At 48.8% G+C, this 22,887-nt stretch overlaps 1 protein-coding gene across 19 annotated transcripts in view; it reads right to left on the reverse strand.

Moving 5' to 3' along the window:
- Positions 1-22,887, reverse strand: part of SPIDR (scaffold protein involved in DNA repair) — a 285,103-nt gene that overhangs the window by 13,137 nt on the left and 249,079 nt on the right. For all 19 annotated transcript variants that reach the window (XR_004972557.1, XR_004972556.1, XM_036338725.1 and 16 more), the window contains 5 exons: positions 17,323-17,410; positions 15,728-15,865; positions 15,573-15,632; positions 10,971-11,178; positions 9,902-10,054 (listed from right to left, as the gene is read on the reverse strand). Coding sequence is in view for 17 of the 19 variants with exons in the window: in XM_036338725.1 (XP_036194618.1) it covers positions 9,902-10,054; positions 10,971-11,178; positions 15,573-15,632; positions 15,728-15,865; positions 17,323-17,410 (647 nt within the window). In the remaining 2 variants the exon portion in view is untranslated. The remainder of the gene's footprint in view (positions 1-9,901; positions 10,055-10,970; positions 11,179-15,572; positions 15,633-15,727; positions 15,866-17,322; positions 17,411-22,887) is intronic.

Below are 22,887 nucleotides of genomic sequence, written 5' to 3' on the forward strand. Positions count from 1 at the left end.
GAAGAGGCGAGAGGAAGAGGAGAGGAGGAGAGGATGAGGAGAGGAGAGGCGAGAGAGTGAAGAGGAGAGAAGAGGAGGAGTGAGAGGAGAGGGCGAGGAGAGGAGAGGAGAGGCGAGTAGAGTGAAGAGGAGAGGATAGGAGAGAGGAGAGGAGAGGAGAGGAGGAGAGGAGTGGGAGAGTGGATGCAGTAGAGTGACGAGGAGAGGAAGAGGAGAGGCGAGGGAGAGGAGAGGAGAGGAGTGAAGAGGAGAGGAGAGGAGAGGAGAGTGAAGTGGAGAGGAGCGAGAAGGGCGGAGAGGAGTGAAGAGGAGAGGAGAGAGGAGAGGAGAGGAGTAGGTGAGGAGGAAGAGGAGAGGCGAGGAGAGGAGTAGAGGAGTAGTGAGAAGAAGGAGAGGAGAGGAGGGAGAGGAGGGAGAGGAGAGGAGTAGCGTAGAGTGTCGAGAGGACGAGGGAGGAGGAGAGGAGAAAGATGGAAGAGGGAGAGGAGAGGAGAGGAGTAGAGTGGAAGCGGAGAGGAGAGGAGAGGAGAGAAGAGGAGTAGGAGAGGAGAGGAGTAGGAGTAGAGTGAAGAGGAGAGGAGAGGAGAGGAGAGGAGAGGAGAGGAGTAGAGTGAAGAGGAGAGAAGAGGAGAGGAGAGGAGTGAAGAGGAGAGGAGAGGAGAGGAGAGGAGTAGAGTGAAGAGGAGAGGAGAGGAGTAGAGGATGGGAGGATTGAAGATGAGCGAGGAGAGGAGTAGGAGTGAGCGCGAGCAGAAGAGGAGGAGGAGAGGAGACGGAGGAGAGGAAGAGGAGAGGCGTAGGATGAGAGGAGAGGAGTAGGAGTAGGTTTAGAGTGAAGAGGAGAGAGAGAGGGAAGAGGAGAGAAGAGGAGAGGAGAGGAGAGGAGTAGAGTGACGAGGAGGAGGAGAAGAGAGAGAGGCGGGAGGAGGGAGGAGAGGAGAGGAGAGAGAGAAGCGGAGTAGAAGATGAGAGGATGAGGAGAGGGCTGAGAGAGGAGAGGAGAGGAGTAGTAGAGGAGAGGGAGAGAGAGGAGGAGAAGGGAGAGGAGAGGGAGTGAAGAGGAGAGGAGAGGAGAGGAGAGGAGTGAAGAGGAGTGAAGAGGAGACGAAGAGGGAGAGGAGGAGGAGGAGAGAGTAGAGAGTGAAGAGGGAGAGAAGAGGAGAGGAGGGGAAGTCGAGAGAGAGAGGAAGTGACGAGGAGAGGAGAGTGAGAGTGAAGAGGATGAGGAAGAGGAGGAGAGTAGAGTGAAGAGGAGAGAAGAGGAGAGGAGAGGAGAGGAGTGAAGAGGAGAGGCGGAGAGGAGGAGGAGCAGGTAGAGTGAGTGAAGGGGGAGGAGGGAGGCGTAGAGTTGAGAGAGGGAGTGAAGAGGAGAGGAGAGGAGAGTAGAGTGAAGCGGAGGAGAGGAGGAGAGGACGCGGAGAGGAGTGAGAGGAGCGGAGAGGAGTCGAGTGAGCGGGAGAGAAGAGGAGCGGAGCGGAGCGAGTGAAGAGAGAGAGAAGAGGAGAGAAGGAGGAGAGAAGGGAGAGGAGAGGAGAGGAGGGAGAGGAGTGAAGAGGAGGAGGGAGAGGAGAGGATAGGAGAGGAGAGGAGTGGAGAGGAGTGAAGGAGGAGAGGAGAGGAATGAGTGAGAGGAGAGGTGGAGAGTGAGGAGGAGGACGAGGATGTTAGAGTGAAGAGGAGTAGAGAGAGGAGAGGAGAGGCGAGGTGGGGAGGAGAGGATGGTGAAGAGGAGGAGAGGAGAGGAGTGAAGAGGAGAGGAGAGGATAGGAGAGGAGAGAGGAGAGGAGAGGAGAGGAGAGGAGAGGAATGAAGAGGAGAGGAGAGGATGGAGAGGAGAGGAGAGGAGAGGCGATGAGAGGCGTGAAAGAGGAGAGGAGTGGAAGCGGAGAGGAGAGGAGTGAAGAGGAGAAGAGAGGAGAGAAGAGGAGAGAGGAGATTGAAGAGGAGAGGAGTGGAAGAGGAGGAGGAGAGGAGAGGAGGCGGGGAGGCGAGGAGAGGCGGAGAGGAGTAAGAGGAGTGAAGAGGAGAGGGAGGTGAAGAGGAGAGGAGGAGCGGAGAGGAGTGAAGAGGGAGGGAGAAGAGGAGAGGAGGAGGAGAGGAGAGGCGAGGGAGATTGGGAAGAGGAGTAGAGTGAAGAGAGAGAGAGGGAGAGGAGAGGCGGAGGAGAGGGAGGATGAGAAGAGGCGAGGAGTGTGAAGAGGAGAGGAGAGGAGAGGAGAGGAGGTTGAAGTAGGAGAGGAGAGGAGAGGAGAGGAGAGGAGTTGAGTGAAGAGGAGAGGAGAGGAAGAGAGAGAGTGAGGAGTGAAGAGGAGAGGAGGAGAGGAGAGGAGGGAGAGGAGAGGAGATGGAGTGAAGAGGCGAGGAGAGGAGGAGCGAGGAGAGAGAGGAGTTGAAAGAGGAGAGGAGGGTGAAGTGAAGAGGAGAGGAGAGGAAAGAGGAGAGAGGAGAGGAGAGGAAGAGGAGAGGAGTAGAGTTGACGAGGAGAGAAGAGGCGAGGAGAGGAGAGGGTGAAGAGGAGCGAGAGGGAGAGAGGAGAGGAGGTAGAGGAAGAGGAGCGCGAAGGAGAGGAAGAGGATAGGAGAGGAGAGTGAAGAGGAGAGGAGAGGGGAGTGAAGAGAGAGGAGAGGAGAGGAGTTGATGAATAAGAGGAGGAGGAGAGGAGAGGAGAGGAGTAGAAGTGACGCGGAGAGGAGAGGAGAGGAGAGGAGTTTAGAGTGCGTAGAGTGAAAGAGGGAGAGAGGAGAGGAGGAGGAGTGAGGAGGAAGGAGGAGTAGAGTGAAGAGGAGAGAAGAGGAGAGGAGAGGAGAGGAGTGAAGAGGAGAGGAGAGGAGAGTAGAGTGAAGAGGAGAGGAGAGGAGGAGTAGAGTGAAGAGGAGAGGAGAGGAGAGGAGAGGAGTAGAGTGAGAGAGGAGAGGAGAGGAGCTAGAGTGTAAGAGGAGAGAAGTGGAGAGGATGCGGGGAGAGGAGTGAAGAGGAGAGAAGCGGAGAGGAATAGGAGAGGAGATGAGAGGAGTGGAGAGGAGAGGAGTGTAGAGGAGAGGAGAGGAGTGGAGAGGAGAGGAGTGAAGTGTAAGGAGAGAGGAGTGAGAGGCGCGGAGTGAAGAGGAGAGGAGAGGAGGAGGGAGAGGAGGAGGAGAGGAGAGGAGTGAAGAGGAGAGGAGTGAAGAGGAGAGGAGAGGAGAGGAGAGGAGTGGAGAGGAGAGCAGAGGAGAGGAGCGGAGCGGAGAGTTTAGAGTGAGAGGCGAGGAGAGGGAGGAGCGAGGAGAGGAGAGGAGAGAAGAGGAAGGAGGAGGGAGAGGAGTGAAGAGGGAGAGGAGTGGTGAAGTGAAGAGGAGAGGAGATGAGGAGAGGCGTGGAGGAAGAGGAGTGTAGAGGAGAGTGAGAGAAGAGTGAGAGGAGGAGAGGAGAGGAGAGGAGAGGGGTAGAGTGAAGAGGAGAGGAGAGGAGAGGGAGAGAGGAGAGGAGAGGAGTGAAGAGGAGAGAGTATGAGGAGAGAGAGAGAGGAGAGGGCGAGGAGTGAAGAGGAGAGGAGACGAGAGGAGAGGAGAGGAGAGGAGAGGATGAGAGAGGAGAGGAAGAGGAGAGGATGAGGAGAGGGGAGTAGAGGAGTGGAGGAAGAAGAGGAGAGGAGAGGGAGGAGGAGTGAAGAGGAGAGGAGAGGAGTGAAGAGGAGAGGAGAGGAGTGAGGAGAGGAGAGGATGAGGAGAGGAGTAGAAGGGAGAGGAGAGGAGCGAGGATGGGAGGAGAGGAGAGGGTGAAGCAGGAGAGGAGTGAAGAGGATAGGAGAGGAGGGAAGAGGTAGTGGGAGTGAAGAGGAGATGGAGTGGAAGAGGGAGGAGAGTAGGAGGAGTGAACGAGGAGAGGAGAGAGGAGAGGAGATGGTGAGAGAGGAGTGAAGAGGAGAGGAGTGAAGAGGAGAGGAGAGGAGAGGGATGTGAAGAGGAGTGAGGAGAGGAGAGGAGATGAGGAGTGGAGAGGAGGTGAAGAGGAGAGGAGAGGATTGAAGCGGAGAGGAGAGGATAGGCGAGGAGGAGGAGGGAGAGGAATGAGAGGAGAGGAGAGGAGAGGAGTGAAGAGGAGTGAAGAGGAGAGGAGAGGAGAGGAGAGGAGTGAAGAGGAGAGGAATGAAGGGAGTCGAGGAGCGGAGGGGAGAGGAGAGTGAAGAGGAGAGGAGAGGAGAGGAGAGGAGAGGAGATGAGAGGAGTGGAGAGGAGAGGAGAGGAGTGAAGAGGAGAGGAGATGAAGAGGAGAGGAGAGGAAGGAGGAGAGGAGATGAGAGGAGTAGAGCGAGGAGAGGAATGAAGAGGAGAGGAGAGGAGAGGAGAGGTGTTAAGAGGAGAGGAGGGTGGGAGAGAGAGGAGCGGAGAGGAGGGAGAGGAGAGGAGAGTAGAGGAGTAGAGGAGTGAAGAGGAGAGGAATGAAGAGGAGCGATGAGAGGACGAGGAGTGAAGAGGAAGTGAGGAGGTGAGAGGAGGGGAAGTGGAGAGGAGAGTAGAGGAGAGGAGAGGAGTGAAGAGGAGAGGAATGAAGAGGGCGAGAGAGGAGGAGGAGTAGGAGATGAGCGGAGCGGAGAGGAGTGAGAGGAGAGGAGAGGAGAGGAGAGGAGAGGAGTAGAGTGAAGAGGAGAGGAGAGGAGAGGAGAGGAGAGGAGAGGAGTGAAGAGGAGAGGAGAGGAGTGAAGAGGAGAGGAGAGGAGCGAGCGAGAGGAGAGGAGTGCAAGGAGAGGAGTGAAGAGGAGGGAGAGGAGAGGGAGTGAAGAGAGTGGATGAAGAGGAGGGCGGAGAGGGGTGTGAAAGTGATTGAAGCGGAGGGGGTACGAGGAGAGGAGAGGAGTGACGAGGAGGAGAGAGAGGAGTAGGAGTAGAGTGACGAGGAGCGAGAGGGAGTGAGGAGAGGAGAGGCAGTAGAGTGAAGATGAGAGGACGGAGGCGAGGCGAGTGAAGAGGAGTAGAAGTAGTAAGAGGAGAGGAGAGGAGAGGAGAGGAGTGAAGAGGAGAGGAGTGAAGAGGAGAGGAGAGGAGTGAAGAGGGAGGAAGATGGAGAGGAGAGGAGAGTGAGAGGAGGAAGAGGGAGTGGAGAGGATGAGGAGGAGAGGAGAGGAGAGGAGTGAAGAGGAGAGGAGAGGAGAGGAGAGGAGTGAAGAGGAGAGGAATGAAGAGGAGAGGAGAGGAGAGGAGAGAGAGGAAGAGCAGAGGAGTGAAGAGGAGGAGAGGAATAGAAGCGGAGTGGAGAGGAGAGCGAGTGGAGAGGAGTGTGAGGGGAGAGGAAGAGAGGAGAGGAGAGGAGAGGAGTGAGAGGAGGGGTTGAAGAGGAGAGGAGAGGAGTGAAGAGGAGTGAAGAGGAGAGGAGAGGAGTTGAGTGAAGAGGAGAGGAGTAGAGTGAAGAGGAGAGGAGAGGAGTGAAGAGGAGAGGAGAGGAGTGAAGAGGAGAGGAGTGAAGAGGAGAGGAGAGGAGAGTGAAGTGAAGAGGAGAGGAGAGGCAGTGAGAGGAGAGGAGTGGACAGAGGAGAGGAGAGGAGAGAGTGAAGAGGAGAGGAGGGTGAGAGGGGTGATGAAGAGGAGAGGAGTGAAGAGGAGAGGAGTGAAGAGGAGAGGAGAGGAGAGGAGAGGAGAGGAGAGGAGTGAAGAGGAGAGGAGTGGAATGAAGAGGAGAGGAGAGGAGTGGAGTGAAGAGGAGAGGCGTGAAGAGGAGTGAGCGTAGAGGAGCGGATGTGAAGAGGGAGAGGAGCAGAGGAGGAGGAGAGGGGTGTGTGAAGAGGAGAGGAGAGGAGAGGATGGAGGGAGTGGAAGAGGAGTGAGAGGAGAGGAGAGGAGGGAGCGGAGAGGAGCGGAGAGGCGAGGAGTGAGTGAAGAGGAGTGGCGAGTGAGGAGAGGAGAGGCAGTGAAGAGGAGAGGAGGATGAAGAGGAGAGGAGAGGGAGAGGAGAGGAGTGAGAGGAGAGGAGTGAAGTGGAGAGGAGTGAAGAGGAGAGGAGTGAAGAGGAATGAAGAGGAGAGGAGAGGAGAGGAGTGGAGAGAAGAGGAGAGGAGAGGAGATGAGTGAAGAGGAGATGTGAAGAGGAGAGGAGAGGAGAGGAGTGAAGAGGAGAGGAGAGTAGAGGAGAGAGGAGAGGCGAGGAGAGGAGAGGAGAGGAGAGTGACGAGGAGAGGAGTGGAGAGGAGAGGAGGAGGAGAGGAGTGGAGAGTAGAGGAGTGAAGAGGAGAGGAGAGGAGAGGAGTGAAGAGGAGAGGAGAGGAGAGGAGAGGAGAGGAGAGGCGAGGTGAAGAGGAGAGGAGTGAAGAGGAGAGGAGAGAGAGGAGTGAGAGGAGGAAGCGGAGTGAGAGGACGAGGAGAGGAGAGGAGAGGAGTGAGAGGAAGAGGAGTGGTGAAGAGGGGAGAGGAGAGGAGAGGAGTGGAGTGACGAGGAGGTGATAGAGCAGAGGAGAGGAGTGAAGAGGAGAGGAGAGGAGAGCAGAGGAGAGGAGAGGAGTGAAGAAGAGGTGTGCAGAGGAGAGGAGAGGAGAGGATGTGAAGAGGAAGGAGATGAGAGAGGGAGAGGAGAGGAGGGAGGAGAGAGGAGTGGATTGAAGAGGAGAGACTGAAGCAGGAGCTGGAGAGGAGCGGAGAGGTAGAGAGTGAAGAGGCTTGAAGAGGAGATGAGAGGAGAGAGTTGAAGAGGAGAGGAGTGAAGAGGAGAGGAGAGGAGTGAAGAGGAGAGGAGTGAAGAGGAGAGGAGAGGAGTGAAGAGGAGAGGAGTGAAGAGGAGTGGAGTGGAGATGAGGTGACGGATAGGGGTGTGAAGAGGAGGGGAGAGGATTGAAGAGGAGAGGAGAGGCGTGAAGAGGAGAGGAGAGGAGTTGAAGAGGAGAGGAGAGGATGTGAAGGAGGAGAGAGAGGAGTGAAGAGGAGCAGGAGAGGAGTGAGAGGAGAGGAGTGAAGAGGAGAGAGGAGAGGAGCGGAGCGGAGGTGAAGAGGAGAGAGAGGAGTGAAGAGGAGAGGAGAAGTGAAGAGGAGAGGCGGATGGAGTATGAAGAGGAGAGGAGAGGAGTGAAGAGGAGAGGAGAGGAGTGAAGAGGAGAGGAGAGGAGTGAAGAGGAGAGGAGAGGAAGTGAAGAGGGAGAGAGATGAAGAGGAGGATGAGAGGAGAGGAGTGAAGAGGAGAGGAGAGTAGTGAAGAGGAGAGGAGAGAAGAGGAGAGGAGAGGAGAGGAGAGGAGAGAGAGGAGAGGAAGCGTGAAGAGGAGAGAGGAGAGGGAGGAGCGGTGAGTGAAGAGGAGAGGAATGAAGAGGAGAGGAGAGGAGAGGAATGAAGAGGAGAGGAGAGCAGAGGAGAGGAGGAGATGGAGAGGAGAGAGGCGTGAGCGATGATGCGAGGAGAGGAGGGAAGAGGAGAGGATGAGAGTAGAGAAGTGAAGAGGAAGAGAATGAGAGAGGAGTGAGAGGAGAGGAGTGAAGAGGAGAGTAGTGAAGAGGAGAGGGAGAGGAGTGAAGAGGAGAGTGAAGAGGAGAGGAGTGAAGAGGAGAGGAGAGGAGTGAAGAGGAGAGGAGAGAAGAGGAGAGAAGAGGAGAGGAGAGGAGAGGAGAGGAGTGGAATGAAGAGGAGAGGAGTGAAGAGGAGTGAAGAGGAGAGGAGTGAAGAGTGAAGAGGAGTGAAGAGGAGAGGAGAGGAGAGGAGTGGAATGAAGAGGAGAGGAGTGAAGAGGAGAGGAGATGAGTGAAGAGGGAGAGGAGTGAGGAGAGGAGCGGAGAGGAGTGGACGAGGAGAGGAGAGGAGAGGAGAGGAGAGGAGAGGAGTGGAATGAAGAGGAGAGGAGAGGAGAGGAGTGAAGAGGAGAGGAGTGAAGAGGAGAGGAGAGGAGAGGAGTGAAGAGAGGAGAGGAGGAGAGGAGAGGAGAGGAGTGGAGAGGAGGAGGAGGAGGAGAGGGGGAGAGCGAGAGGGAGAGGAGTGGAGTGGATTTGAGAGGAGTGAAGAGGAGAGGAGTGAAGAGGAGAGGAGTGAAGAGGAAGAGGAGAGGAGAGGAGAGGAGAGGAGTGGAATGAAGAGGAGAGGAGTGAAGAGGAGAGGAGAGGAGAGGAGAGAAGAGGAGTGAAGAGGAGAGGAGAGGAGAGGAGTGGAATGAAGAGGAGTGAAGAGGAGAGGAGAGGAGTGAAGAGGAGAGGAGTGGAATGAAGAGGAGAGGAGTGTAATGAAGAAGAGAGGAGTGAAGAGTGTAGCGGACTGAACTGTACAGATAAGAATTTACAAGATCATCTTCTATGGTTACTTTCGGTACATTCCATTTATTATATAACACTGGTATGTTTCCATTCATACCATTTGGCAAAAAATATATCATCATCATAATAAAAATACCATTTATTGATTTTCATCTTTGAGAATTAATCTGTAGACCAAGTTGCAAGGCTTAATTATGATTATGGAATAAATTATCATGCAACAATATACAGAAACAGCTGTATGGTGGTGGTACAAAGACAGCAGTAAAAGCAGGGCCAGAGAGCTAATATTCACTTCCTACAAAGCAAGGAATAAAGAGATACCATATTTAACTGATAAAACAAGAAGCAAACAAATTTACAAAGTCCTTACAGCTCACATCATAGTTAATGGTGAGAAAGTATATACTGTCTATTTAAGATTAGGAAGAGAGCAAGAAAGTCCCCTACCACTACTTATATTAAAAACAGTACTGGAAGTACTAGCTAATACAGTAAGATAAAAAATTAAAAAAAGGAAATAAAAGGTATAAAGATTGGAAAGGAAGAATAAACTGTCCTTGTGTCCTGGTGACATAGTTTTCTATGTTAACTATCCCAAAGAATCAACAACAAAAAACTAAAACTACAAAATAATTTTAGTACGATTGTAGGATACGAGGTTAAAATACAAAAGTAAATTGCTTTCCTATATATTAGCAATGAACAAATGGAATTTGAAATAAAAAACACACCACCATTTACATTAATGCTAAAATAAAGAAGCTACTTGGGTAAAACTATAACAAAATATCTACATGATCCAGATGAGAAAAACTAAAGAACTATCATAAAAGAACTTAGAGATCTAAAATTAATAGGTAGATATTCCATGCTCAGATTCAAGACCATCCCACTTAAAATCCCAGCAAGTTATTTTGTAGATATCAACAAACTGATTTTAAAGTTCATATGGAAGGCAAGAAACCTAGAATCCACGTTCCACTTCATTGAAGAGCGCTACCGTTGCCGGTTGGTCACCTAAGCCAGAATCTTAGGGGTCATCACACACGTTCTCTCCTCCGCATCCGCCTTGCTCCCTCTGTACCAAATTCATTACCCGGCCTTCCAATCCTTCTTAACGAAATCTACTCCGAGATTCACTCACCCTTTAGACGGTGCTCGCCCTCCTGTTGGCGGCTACCCCAGGCCCAGGCCCTCCACTCCGCTCTGCAGAGATGGGAGCTGGACCAGGCTGTCTCTCTGGGAGGTCCTGACAGCGAGCCCGCTGGCCTGCACAAGCCGGCCCTCTTCCTTTCTCTCAGGTCACTCCCTCTATGCAGGTGCCTTCGGCCTCCTTCCAGGCTTACCTACTCTGTCCTTCCAGCAGCCTCTGTAAACCTGCTTTCTCCCCACCAGCTATTCTTTCTGACCTCCCCGCTTCACCTCATGAGCTCCGCCCTGCCCTGGGAGACTCCAGTGACCGCCCTGCCCAGGGGAGGTGGCGCGGAGCACCCCGGCCCGGGGAGGCTGAGGCGCGGGGTCTGGCGGTGTGCACGTCTGACATGTCCTCCTACACAGACTACACACCGAGAAGCGAGAACCCCTTCTGATGCTGCTCCTGTGTATCCAACGTCTGGAACATGTCAGGGACTCAACAACTACTTGCTGACAAGTGTGATATTCAAGAAAATAGAAATACCGTTTCCAATAAGATCGACTACCCACCTTGGACGCTGCAGATGCAGTTGACCTGAGTGACGGAATCCAGGCCATCGAGCCTCACAGGGCCCGGCAGCTCACAGGAGCGAGTGCCCAAGGCCACATCCAACACGGGCTCTGGCAGCGAGAGGACAGTGCGCTCACCACAAACAAGCCGACCTGTCGAGAGAGACATTTCAGACGGAAGCACTGAGGGAAGAGGGAGTTCTGCCAGGAAGGGCGGTGTCCTTTGCTAGGTCCCTATGGGTCGTGTGGGACAGGGGCACCACTGCGGGGTCCCTTCATGGTGTCCAGTGACACGCGCACTGTGCAGAAAGGAAGCCCCAAGCCGCCAGCATGCCAAGCTGAAAAAACACACAAATGCCACATTCATTTTCAACTCAAAAGGTGAATTTTATGGTATTAAAATTATTCCTCAAGAAAATATATATAGCCCTAACCGGTTTGGCTCAGTAGATAGAGCGTCGGCCTGCAGACTGAAAGGTCCCAGGTTTGATTCCTGTCAAGGGCATGTACCTTTGTTGCGGGCACATCCCTAGTAGGAGGTGTGCAGGAGGCAGCTGATCGATGCTTTTCTCTCATTGATGTTTCTAACGCTCTATCCTTCTCCCTTCCTCTCTGTAAAAAAATCAATAAAATACATTTTTTTAAAAAAAGAAAGTATATATATATATGTATATATATATAGTTGAGGTAGGCTCCTACTTTGATTCCTCGACGAAGTGTAGATGTTTACAATTTGTAGCTTTTCATTTGTTTTAAAAAATGTTGTCCCAGGCAATGGCTTAAGTGGCTCTTGCACCTGTAAGCTTGCCACCAACAGACAGTCCTAGAGTGACCACTGGCAGCTCTGACACCGTTTGCCCGTACTGCAAGGGGTTCTGGTTCGGTCCAGGCGGCCACGGCATGGTCAGTGAGAGCCTGGGCGGCACCAGGGGCCTCTGCACTCCACACGCCTTGTCTGCGGAGGGCTTATGGTGGCCCCGCAGTGTCTGAGCAGGACCTGGAAGCCCAAAGCCAAGGTCTGGAATCTGCACAGCACCGCTGGCTCACAGCCGTCAGGAAGAAAGCTTACCCTGGTCTCGGAGAGCGTCTCTGAAGAAGAAGCTGTGGGGGGCAGCCTTGGCGAGTTCTTCCAGGACCTCCTGGCCCAGCACGCACGAGGAGGTCACACAGACCGGCAGGGTTCTGGGGAAGCCAGAGGGGCTTTCATCCTGCGCTTGCAGGGTGACGTCAGTCACCGTCAGCCAGATCTCCCTTTGCTCCAGAAGCATACTGCTTAGCTACGAGACACAGTCAAGACTAAGAACTTGATAGCTACTCTGACATCAAAGTAATTTTTAAAGCAATGTTAGATGACTGTTCTTGACATGAACATCATTTATATGAACATTATTACATGTTTACATTAACATCACTTGAACATATTTAAAAACATACAGGACTTGTCATGTTCTGGTCCACTGACATGGCTGTGCCCTGTGAGCCCCATTGACATGGCTATGCTCTGTGAGTCCCATTTACATGGCTGTGCCCTGTGAGCCCCACTGACATGGCTATGCTCTATGAGTCCCATTTACATGGCTGTGCCCTGTGAGCCCCATTGACATGGCTATGCTCTGTGAGTCCCATTTACATGGCTGTGCCCTGTGAGCCCCATTGACATGGCTATGCTCTGTGAGTCCCATTTACATGGCTGTGCCCTGTGAGCCCCAACCGTGCACCTGTAAAGGGCTCCTTCGCTCTGATCCCATCTGCCCTCTCCCGGCACTGCTCTCCGTGTCCTCTGACGTGCTCAGGAAGAGCTCGTTGTGCTCTGCCTCTTGATGCCATGTTTATACATCTATGATGCTAATGACCACACTGTCTTACATTTAGCACATACACATTCTCCTGTCCTGCTAGATTATAACCCCTGCCACCAAATTAATATGTGGAAGTCCTACCCTCCCATGCAATGGTCATGGAAGGATGGAAGGTGGTGCCTTTGTGAGGTAGTTAGGTCATAAAAATGGAGTCCTCGCCATAATCGGTTTGGCTCAGTGGATAGAAAGTCAGCCTGCGGACTCAAGGGTCCCAGGTTCGATTCCGGTCAAGGGCATGTACCTTGGTTGCGGGCACATCCCCAGTAGGGGGTGTGCAGGAGGCAGCTGATCGATGTTTTTCTCTCATGGATGTTTCTAACTCTCTATCCCTCTCCCTTCCTCTCTGTAAAAAAATCAATAAAATATATTAAAAAAAAAAAAGAGTGGAGTCCTCATAATGGGATGAGTGCCCTTATAAGACAGGAGAGAGATTAGCACCTCCCTAGAGGACAGAAGTTCTCTCACTGCTGTCACAGCTGATTCTCATAGCCACTTGGCCTGGAGGTCAAACCCTCCCTGGTATTAGCTACAACAATCAAGGTTTAACTATAAGACTGCGAACAAAGACCACTAGGAGGTGCACCAAGGAAGCATAACAAAATGCGGAGACAAAGAAACAGGACAAAATTGTCAATGGAAGATATAGAGTTCAGAACCACACTTTTAAGGTCTCTCAAGAACTGTTTAGAAGCCGCCGATAAACTTAATGAGATCTACAAGAAAACTAATAAGACCCTCGATCTTATATTGAGGAACCAACTAGAAATTAAGCATACACGGACTGAAATAACAAATATTATACAGACTCCCGATAGCAGACCAGAGGAGCGCAAGAATCAAGTCAATGATTTGAAATGCGAGGAAGCAAAAAACACCCAACCGGAAAAGCAAAATGAAAAAAGAATCCAAAAATGCGAGGATAGTGTAAGGAGCCTCTGGGACAGCTTCAAGCGTACCAACATCAGAATTATAGGGGTGCCAGAAGATGAGAGAGAGCAAGATATTGAAAACCTATTTGAAGAAATAATGACAGAAAACTTCCCCCACCTGGTGAAAGAAATGGACTTACAGGTCCAAGAAGCGCGGAGAACCCCAAACAAAAGGAATCCAAAGAGGACCACACCAAGACACATCATAATTAAAATGCCAAGAGCAAAAGATAAAGAGAGAATCTTAAAAACAGCAAGAGAAAGAAACTCAGTTACCTACAAGGGAATACCCATACGACTGTCAGCTGATTTCTCAACAGAAACTTTGCAGGCCAGGAGGGAGTGGCAAGAAATATTCAAAGTGATGAATACCAAGAACCTACAACCAAGATTACTTTATCCAGCAAAGCTATCATTCAGAATTGAAGGTCAGATAAAGAGCTTCACAGATAAGGAAAAGCTAAGGGAGTTCATCACCACCAAACCAGGATTATATGAAATGCTGAAAGGTATCCTTTAAGAAGAGGAAGAGGAAGAAAAAGGTAAAGATACAAATTATGAACAACAAATATGCATCTATCAACAAGTGAATCTAAGAATCAAGTGAATAAATAATCTGATGAACAGAATGAACTGTTGATTATAATAGAATCAGGGACATAGAAAGGGAATGGACTGACTATTCTTTGGGGGAAAGGGGTGTGGGAGATTCGGGAAGAGACTGGACAAAAATCGTGCACCTATGGATGAGGACAGTGGGTGGGGAGTGAGGGCGGAGGGTGGGGCGGGGAACTGGGAGGAGGGGAGTTATGGGGGGAAAAAAAAGAGGAACAAATGTAATAATCTGAACAATAAAGATTTAATTAAAAAAAAAAAAAAAGACAGGAGAGAGCTGGCTGCCTCTCTGCTCTCGACACTGTGAAGACACAGGAGTCGTCCTTTTGTGAACCCAGGGGAGAGCCCTCACCCAGAGCCTGACCATCGGGCACTTAGATCTCAGGCTTCCATACTCCAGAACTTTGAGAGACACATCTTTGCTGTTTAAGCCACAAATTCTATGGTATTTATTACAGAAGCCCAAACTGAGAATGACAGAACTACATCTTATTTGCTCTCAGATTTTGGTATAAAGCAGGTATCAAATGTTTGTTTTTGTTTTTCTCTTTTTTTCTTTCTTCTTTCATTATACTTTTTCCTTTTTCTTTTTTTATCTGATAAAGTTCTAATACCCTTTCAATTTTATGCTAGTGGCATTCTGTCCTTTCCTCTTGATCAAAGTTTTGGATTCAGTAGATGCAAATGGGGTCAAGGGTTTGGCGGGGAGGACCCTGGTGCTCTGTGGGGCTGGGCCGGGGAACCCGCTGGCGTGGATGGTGGATATTTACATAGTCTCACTGTGTCCTCCTAAAAAATATTTGTTAGAGAGTTACTAATTAATTACTATGCAATATTTATTAACTTTATAGTGGAGAAACCTGGAAAATAACATCTTAATCAATTGATAAAATATCACAGCACTGGGACAAATCTGTGTGCCTCCTGACATGAACACAATATTTTTATGTTGTATTCCAGTCAAAAATGCATAATCTGAATATATTCATGAGATAACAAAAGGAAAATAGAAATGGAGGGACATTCAATTAGGTAACTGGTCTCTATTCTTCAAAAATATCAAGGTCATAAAAGATAAGCATGGAGGATGTGGAGATTATTATGATAAGCGAAATAAGCCAATCAGAGAAAGACAAATATCACATGACCTCATTTATATGTGGACTCTAATGAACATAATAAACTGATGAACAAAATTGAACCAGAGGCATGGAAACTTGTAACAGAGGGGAGAGGGGAAGGGATAATAGAAGGTGATAGGATTAAACAATATTTATGCATAGCCCATGGACACAGATAACAACGTGGGGAAGGCCTGGGGTGGGGTAGGGATTAAATAGAGGGGGGCAAAAAAGGTAGAATGGTGGACATCTATAATATCAAAAATTAAAAAAAGAATACTGCCCTAACCGGTTTGGCTCAGTGGATAGAGCATTGGCCTGCAGACTGAAGGGTCCCAGGTTTGATTCCGGTCAAGGGCATGTACCTTGGTTGTGGGCACATACCCAGTAGGGAGTGTGCAGGAGGCAGCTGATCGACGTTTCTCTCTCACCGATGTTTCTGACCCTCTATCCTTCTCCCTTCCTCTCTGTAAAAAATCAATAAAATATATTAAAAACAAATAAAAAATAAATGAGTCCTGGGTAGATTAATTATCAATTTATGGTGGAAATAATATCCAGGGGACTGAGATGCATGTTCCTCTAAGTCACGGCCCAGCAGAGGTTTCTTGTGAAACGTACATCACGGGTTGAACGTGCCAAAAGCATCTCCTTACTTGTCTCCTCTTAGCTGACTTGCGAAGCGGACAACGAGCCCCTCTAGGCCGCCCTCCCGAGACCTGCCCACGGCTGAGGCCTGCAGGGCTCCCGCAGCTGTCCAGCTCGCAGACACTGAAGACTTGGCTCCGAGAAGTGGCTGAGCTCAATCCTGAGATTCCCACTTTCACTCCAAGACTGAAGTTTCAGCTTCTCTTACTTTTCTTCAACCTGCCCATGTCTCAGAGAGGAACTACGGTCACCGGGCAGAGTTACCCGAGTTTTATGCCTCAGTTCTTAGCGCAGTAGCCGGCACTCCACACCTACTCAAGGAGTGGCGTATGCCCTCTTCAGCACCAAGTGTGCGTAACTCAATTCCAAAAATGCTTTTCTATCTTGATGCTCCATTAATTTCTAAGGGGGATGAATGATCCTTTAATAAACTATATAACACCTTATGCATTACAACACGTTATGAGGGGAAAAAGAGAGAGAGAGAGACAGAGATTACCAATGGTCTTTGATAAATCACTCTGGCATAGAAACTGCAACGGGTACCAAGATCACCAGTCTGAAAAGGCATTGAAAAAGATTTGTAACATCACACAAAGCACACAAATTAAAAAACAAAGTAACTGAAGGCCTTGTTAGAAATAAAGACATTACCTGGAGAATTTCTCGTAGGGAGCAAGGAGCTGGGGGCTGGTAAAGCTTAGAGACAGGGTCTTCAATGATATCAATCTGTCCCAGTGTGGGGTGAGCAGTGAGGACATAACAGAAGCGAGGAGGCAGAGGAGTGTTTGCCTGTTTGAAACAGGGCAGAAGTAGCACGTGAATGCATCGTTAAAGACTCAAGTATGAAATGTAGTCTTTATACATTTTTATTCACAGGTGAATACTGTCTCTGAAAGGCTGATAAGAAATACCTATATAATAAATAGGTTATGTTGTTTATCTCTGGGACCAATTATAAAAATTTGTACTTTTGAATTTATTACTGATTCAGATTTCATTTTAGAAATTTATTCTTCAAAGTATACTTAAAACACAATTGAGAACATTCTCTCAAATAATCTGGAAATGAGTATTTTTTAAACTGAATGTATTGGGGCGATATTGGCAGACAAAATTATATAGGTTTTAGGTACACAATTCTATAATACATCATGTGTATATTGTGATGTGTGTTCACCACCCCGTTTCCTTCCATCACCATTTATCCCCCCAAAACCCTCTTTTACCTCCGCTACCCTCCTTCCCTGTCAATCACCATACTGTTGTCTGTGTCTATGAGTTTCTGTTTTCTTAATCCCTTCTCCTTTTTCACCCATCCCCACAACCCCCCTCCCTGACAGTTGTCAGTCTGTTCTCTATGAGTCTGTTTCTATTTTGTTAGTTTACTTTGTTCATTAGATTCCACACATGAGTGAAATAATACAGTATTGTCATTCTCTGACTGGCTTATTTCACTTAGCATAATGCTCTCCAGGTCCATCCATGCTGTTGCAAAGGGTAAGATTTCCTTACTTTTTATAGCTGAGTAGTATTCCATTGTGTAAATGTATCACGGCTTTTTTTTTTTAATTGGAAATGGGAATTTTTGACAGCAATTTTGCTGATCCAGCACAGTCCAGAGTCATACTCTTAGCACTTTGCTAAGAAGTCAGCTACCACACAAACAAGACCACCCCAGTTTTCAGCATTGGGAACTATAGCCCAAAGCAATGCTGACCAGCCCAGTGGAGAATGCTTAGGGTACACAAAAGGGGACACATTTTAATCAGTCATTTTTTCTACCTGTGAGCAACTACTGTAAATAATATGATGAGGCAGGAAAATGGAAATTCCTGGCTAACTTGTCGGCTGTATGAATACCCATGGATTTTATTTATCGGGTTTTATGAGTTTCCGCTCTCATTGGTAACTGAGTGTTGGTTTACTGATGACTGGAAGCGGGTGGTGTTCTGTGTCTTGTTTAGTATGAGGCTAAGACCCTCACTGCAAGCTCTAATGGGATGACCCTAACAACTGTGGTTTAAAAACACCATCCAATTAACCTCAAGAAGAATACACTGAAGCGCAGAAGGAAAGCAACCGGAGCTTGGGCTTTGCAAGGATGTGAGTGGGTCTGACTCTCTGTCATGGCTCATGCGCACTGGCCCTGGCTTCTCGGGGATGCGGGCTGTGGAGGCAGCGCTTGGCGCAGCACCTGGCACGGAGCAGGTGGCGACCGGGGGGACCCCCTCAGATGCTGAGCTTACCTCTTCACAGGCCTGGCCGTGGCCAGGTGCTTTTAGAGGTACCACTGGAGGCCACAGAGTGTCAATCAAACTGAAGAGCCCTGCTGTCCTGGAAAAAGAAGAGATCTGTCAAAGGTGTGCATCACTAAGCATCACTCCCTAAGCACCTGGTCCAGGAGCTGGCCACACACAGATCTGCTTAGCAGACACCACCCCTAATGCCAAGGGCCCACCATGCAGGATAAGTGGCAATTCAGATGGAAAAGACAGCGGCACACAGAGACATACAGACCTTCAAACGGACTGCACCAGAACAGGACAGAGACTGGTCATTACATTATAATACATCTTTCTTTCCAGTTTGGAGGCCTTTGATTTCTTCTTGTCTGATCGCTATGGCTAGGACTTCCAGTACCATGCTGAACAAGAGTGGCAGAAGAGGGCCTCCCTGTCTTGTTCCTGTTCTTAGGGCAAATGGTTTTAGCTTTTGCCGATTGAGTATGATGCTGGCTGTAGGTTTGTCATATATGGCCTTTATTATGCTGAGGTCTGATCCCTCTAGTCCCACTGTGTTGAGGGTTTTTATCAAAAAAGGGCGTTGGATTTTGTCCAATGCTTTTTCTGCATCAATTGATATGATCACATGATTTTTGTCTTGCAATAGGTTTAGATGATGTATTACATTTATTGGTTTGCGAATAATTGTACCAGCCTTGCATCTCTGGAATAAATCCCAGCTGGTCATGGTGTATGATCTTTTTAATGTATTTCTGGACCCGATTTGCTAAAATTTTGTTGAGGATTTTAGTGTCTATGTTCATTGGCCTGTAGTTCTCTTTCTTTGTCGTGTCATTATCTGGTTTTGGAATTAAGGTAATGCTGGCCTCATAGAAAGACTTTGGAAGTTTTCCTTCCTCTTGAATTTTTTGGAATAGCTTGAGGAGAGTAAGTGTTAGTTCTTCTTTGAATATTTGGCAAAACTCCGCTGTGAATCCACCTGGACCAGGGCTTTTGTTTGCTGGGAGTTTTTTGATTACTGCTTCAATTTCATCAGTAGTTATCAGCCTATTCAGGTTTTCTGATACTTTTATTCACAGATGACATGACACCGTACATAGAAAACCCTAAAGACTCCATAAAAAAACTACTAAATTTAATAAAGAATTCGGCAATGTACCAGGATACAAAATTAGCACCCCAAAATCCATGGCATTTTTATGCACCAACAGTGAACTCTCAGAAAGAGAAATAAAAAAAAATTATCCCATTTACCACTGAAACAAAAAAATTAAGATACTTAGGAATAAACTTAACCAAGGAGGTAAAAGACCTGTACTCTGAAAACTGCATGACGTTGAAAAAAGAGATAGTTCAAGGTATAAAGTGAAAGGCTATACCATGTTCATGGATTGGTAGACTCAACATCATTAAAATGTCCACATTACTCAAAGCAATCTACAGAATCAATAAATCACTATTAAAATACCAACGGCATATTTCACAGACCTAGAACAAACACTCCAAAAATTTATATGGAGCCAAAAAAGACCCCAAATAGCAGCAGGAATCTTGAGAAAGAAGAACATAGTTGGAGGAATCACAATACCAGATATCAAGTTGTACTACAAAGCAATTGTGTTCAAAACAGCCAGGAACTGGCATAAGAACAGGCATATAGACCAATGGAACAGAACAGAGAACCCAGAAATCGACCCACACAACTACGCTCAGTTAATATTTGACAAAGAAGGCAAGAGTATACATTGGAGCAGAGACAGTCTCTTCAATAAAAGGTGCTGGGAAAATTGGACAGGATATGTAAACAAATGAAACTAGACCACCAACTTATACCAAACACAAAAATAAACTAAAAATGGATAAAAGACTTAAATGTAAGACGTGAAACCATAAAAATCCTAGAAGAAACCATAGGCATCAAAATCTCAGACATCTCTTGTAGCAACATGTTTATCAATACTTCTCCTAGGACAATGGAAACTAAGGAGAAAATAAACAAATGGGACTACATTAAAATAAAAAGCTTCTGCACAGCAAAACAACCATCAACAAAATAACAAGAGAGCCCACTCATGGGAGAACATATTTGCTAATGATACATCCGATAAGGGGTTAATCTCCAAAATATATAGGGAACTCATGAAACTTAATAAAAGGAAGACAAGCAATCCAGTTAAAAAATGGGCAAAGGGCCTAAACAAACACTTCTCTAAAGTGGACATACAAATGGCCAAGAGACATATGAAAACATGCTCAAAGTCACTAATCATCCAAGAGATGCAAATCAAAACAACAATGATAGATCATCTCACACCTGTCAGAATGGCTACCATCAACAAATGACAAGTGCTGGTGAGGTTGTGGAGAAAAAGGAACCCTCGTGCACTGCTGGTGGGAATGCAGAGTGGTGCAGCCACTGTGGAAAACAGTATGGAGTTTCCTCAAAATATTAAAAATGGAACTCCCATTTCACCCAGTGATCTCATTTCTAGGAAGATAGCCTAAGAAACCCGAAACACTCATCAGAAAGAATATATGAACCCCTATGCTCACAGCAGTGCAATTTACAATAGCTAAGATTTGCAAACAGCCTAAGTGCCCATCAGCAGATGAGTGGATTAGAAAACTGTGGTACATCTACACACCTGAATACTACGTGGCAATAAAAAGAAAGAACTCTTACCACTTGCAGCAGCATGGATGGACCTGGAGAGTATTATGCTAAGCAAAATAAGCCAGTAAGAGAAAGGTATCACATGATCTCACTCATAAGTGGAGTTCAATGAACAACATAAACTAATGATCAAAAATAGATCCAGAGACATAGAAACATTGAACAGACTGTCAAACCTCAGAGGGAAGGCAGGGGAGGGTGGAGGCAGGGAAGAGACCAACCAATGAACTCATATGTGTACACGCACAACTCACAGACACAGAGAGTGGGGTGGTGAGGGCTGAGGGGGGTGTGGGTGGGAGCGGGCTGGAAGAGGTTAATGGGGGGAAAAGGAGGACCTATGTAATACTTTCAACAATAAAGATTTTTTAAAAATTATAATACATTGGCACAATGTAATATACAGCTACTGAAATGGTTATATAAAAAGTATTTAAGAATGGAAAGATGTTTATGTAGCCCTGGACCAGTTGGTTAGAGCATTGTCCCGAAAAGGTAAGGTTGTGGGTTTAATCCCTGGTCAGGGAACATACAAGAATCAAACAGTAAATGCATGAATAAGTGTAACAACAAATCAATCTTTCTCTTTCCCTCTCCCTCTCCCCCTCTCTCCCTCTTTCTCTCACTCCTTCCCTTCTTTTCTCTCTAAAATCAATCAAAAAGTAAAAAATTTTTAAAAAGATGTTTATGTGTGTTCAAAATTATGCTAGAAATCTTAGAAAAGCACAAAATCCTCTTTTATAGGAAGGCACTGACATCCATTTATAAACATAATAACAGCTACTTTATTACTTTATTATGGGCCAAGGGCTGTTTTAAGCATATTACATGTATCATGTTTAAGATTCATGATAACCATATTTGTGTAAATAAAAATTATAGCAAGTTAACTGACTTCCTCAAGGTTACACCTTCCAGCAACAAAAAGTAGTTTAAACTCAGAGAGATAAAAAGAAAGTATTTCTTCAGAGCCCTCCGCTGCCCATGGCAAGGTTGGCTCACTGTTCTGCAGTGTCCCCACCTTCCCTAGGAAGTGTCCATGCCACGCACATGCCATGTACACGCCACGCACACGCCAAGCCACTGGACAGCACAGAGGTTCTAGGGGCTACTACCAGGAGCAACAGGCTGAAGCCAACTCCAGACCAAACCACCCCACCAGGACCTGGCGACACTTTAAGACTTTCTCAAGACAATATCATCTGCGTTACAGTGGCCTCTTGCTTGCTACTGGGGCACCGCAGCATCCTGGGGGGACTGAAAGTGAGAACGGTGATGGGGCGCCCTGGGGAGCTGGGCTGCAGGGCAGCTGGGCACACCCTCCGGCCGAGCCCTGGGTCTGCCCTGAAACGGTGGTGCTGGAAAGGGGGGGCTGGGAGGGGGTCTGCAGATATGCTTGGGGACAATGGTCTCATCCCCAAGGTGTTTCTCCATTAGGCAGAGGGGAGGTCTGGAGAGACAAAAAGTGAAACTAGAGAATCAAAGAAATCATAGAAAAGTTTAAAAGTAACTAAAGAAGAGAGAACAGCCAACAGGAATAGAATGAGTTATTATGTGACAGGGGCCAGGAACCTGCACTAATCTAACCCCTCTCTTTAAAGAAAGGCAAGAGTGTAAGTCACATGGCACAGTTCACCTTTCTCATCAGGACTTTTATTTGGTACTAGAGGCCCGGTGCACAAAAATTTGTGCACTCGGGGGGGAGGGGGGTCCCTCAGCCCGGCCTGTGCCCTCTCGCAGTCTGGGACCCCTTGGGAGATAACGACCTGCTGGCTTAGGCCCGCTCCCGGGTGGCAGAGGGCAGGCCCAATCCCTAGGTGCAGCCCCTGGTTGGGCTCAGAGCAGGGCTGATTGGGGAGTTGGGGCGCCGCCCCGTCATGCACAGAGCAGGGCGGATTGGGAGGTTGCGATGCCACCCTCAGTCACGCTCAGGGTAGGGCTGATTGGGGGGTTGGGGCACCGCCCCCTGTCACACTCAAGGCAGGGTCGATGGGGAGGTTGCGGGGCCACCCCCTGTCATGCACAGAGCAGGGCCCACCAGGGGGGTTGGGGCTCCGTACCGTCACGCACAGAGCAGGCCCATCAGGGGGTTGAGGAGCTCCCCCCTGTCACTCACAGAGTAGGGCCGATAGGGGAGTTGGGGCGCCGCCCTCTATCACCCACAGAGCAGGGCCGATCAGGGGGTTGGGGCGCCGCCACTGTCACACTCAGGGCAGGGCCAATGGGGAGGTTATGGCTCTACCCCATCACACACAGAGCAGGGCCCGTGGGGGGGAGGGGGTTGGGGCGCCGCCCTCTATCACCCACAGAGCAGGGCCAATCAGGGGGTTGGGGCGCCTTCACCTGTCACGAACAGAGCAGGGCCAATAGGGAGGTTGTGGCCCTGCCCCCTGTCACACACAGAGCCGCAGGGCGATCAGGGGGTTTGGGCGCTGCCCCCTGTCACACTGATCCCGGTGCCGGGAGGCCTCTCAGCTCCACTGGTCCCAGTGCTGGGAGGCATATTACCCTTTTACTATATAGAATAGAGGCCTGGTGCACGGGTGGGGGCCGGCTGGTTTGCCCTGAAGGGTGTCCTGGATCAGGGTGGGGGTCCCCACTGGGGTGCTTGGCCAGCCTGGGTGAGGGGATGATGGCTGTTTGCAGCTGGTCACACACCCTTCAGGGTGGGGGTCCCCACTGGGGTGCCTGGCCAGTCTGGGTGAGGGGCTGAGGGCTGTTTTTTTTTTTTTTTTTTTTTTTATTCTGGGCCAGCTTTAGCTCTGAGGCTCCAGCTCTTAGGCCTTTGCTCCTGAAAGCAGGTATCTGGTTTGTTTCGGTTCTATAATCGAAACTCTGTATCAACTCCAGCTTTGAGATCCCAGCCGGCTGAAAGCTGGTTTCTGGGGTTTTGT

This window comes from Myotis myotis, unplaced genomic scaffold (genome assembly GCF_014108235.1).
Source record: "Myotis myotis isolate mMyoMyo1 unplaced genomic scaffold, mMyoMyo1.p scaffold_m19_p_16, whole genome shotgun sequence".
NCBI lineage: Eukaryota > Metazoa > Chordata > Mammalia > Chiroptera > Vespertilionidae > Myotis > Myotis myotis.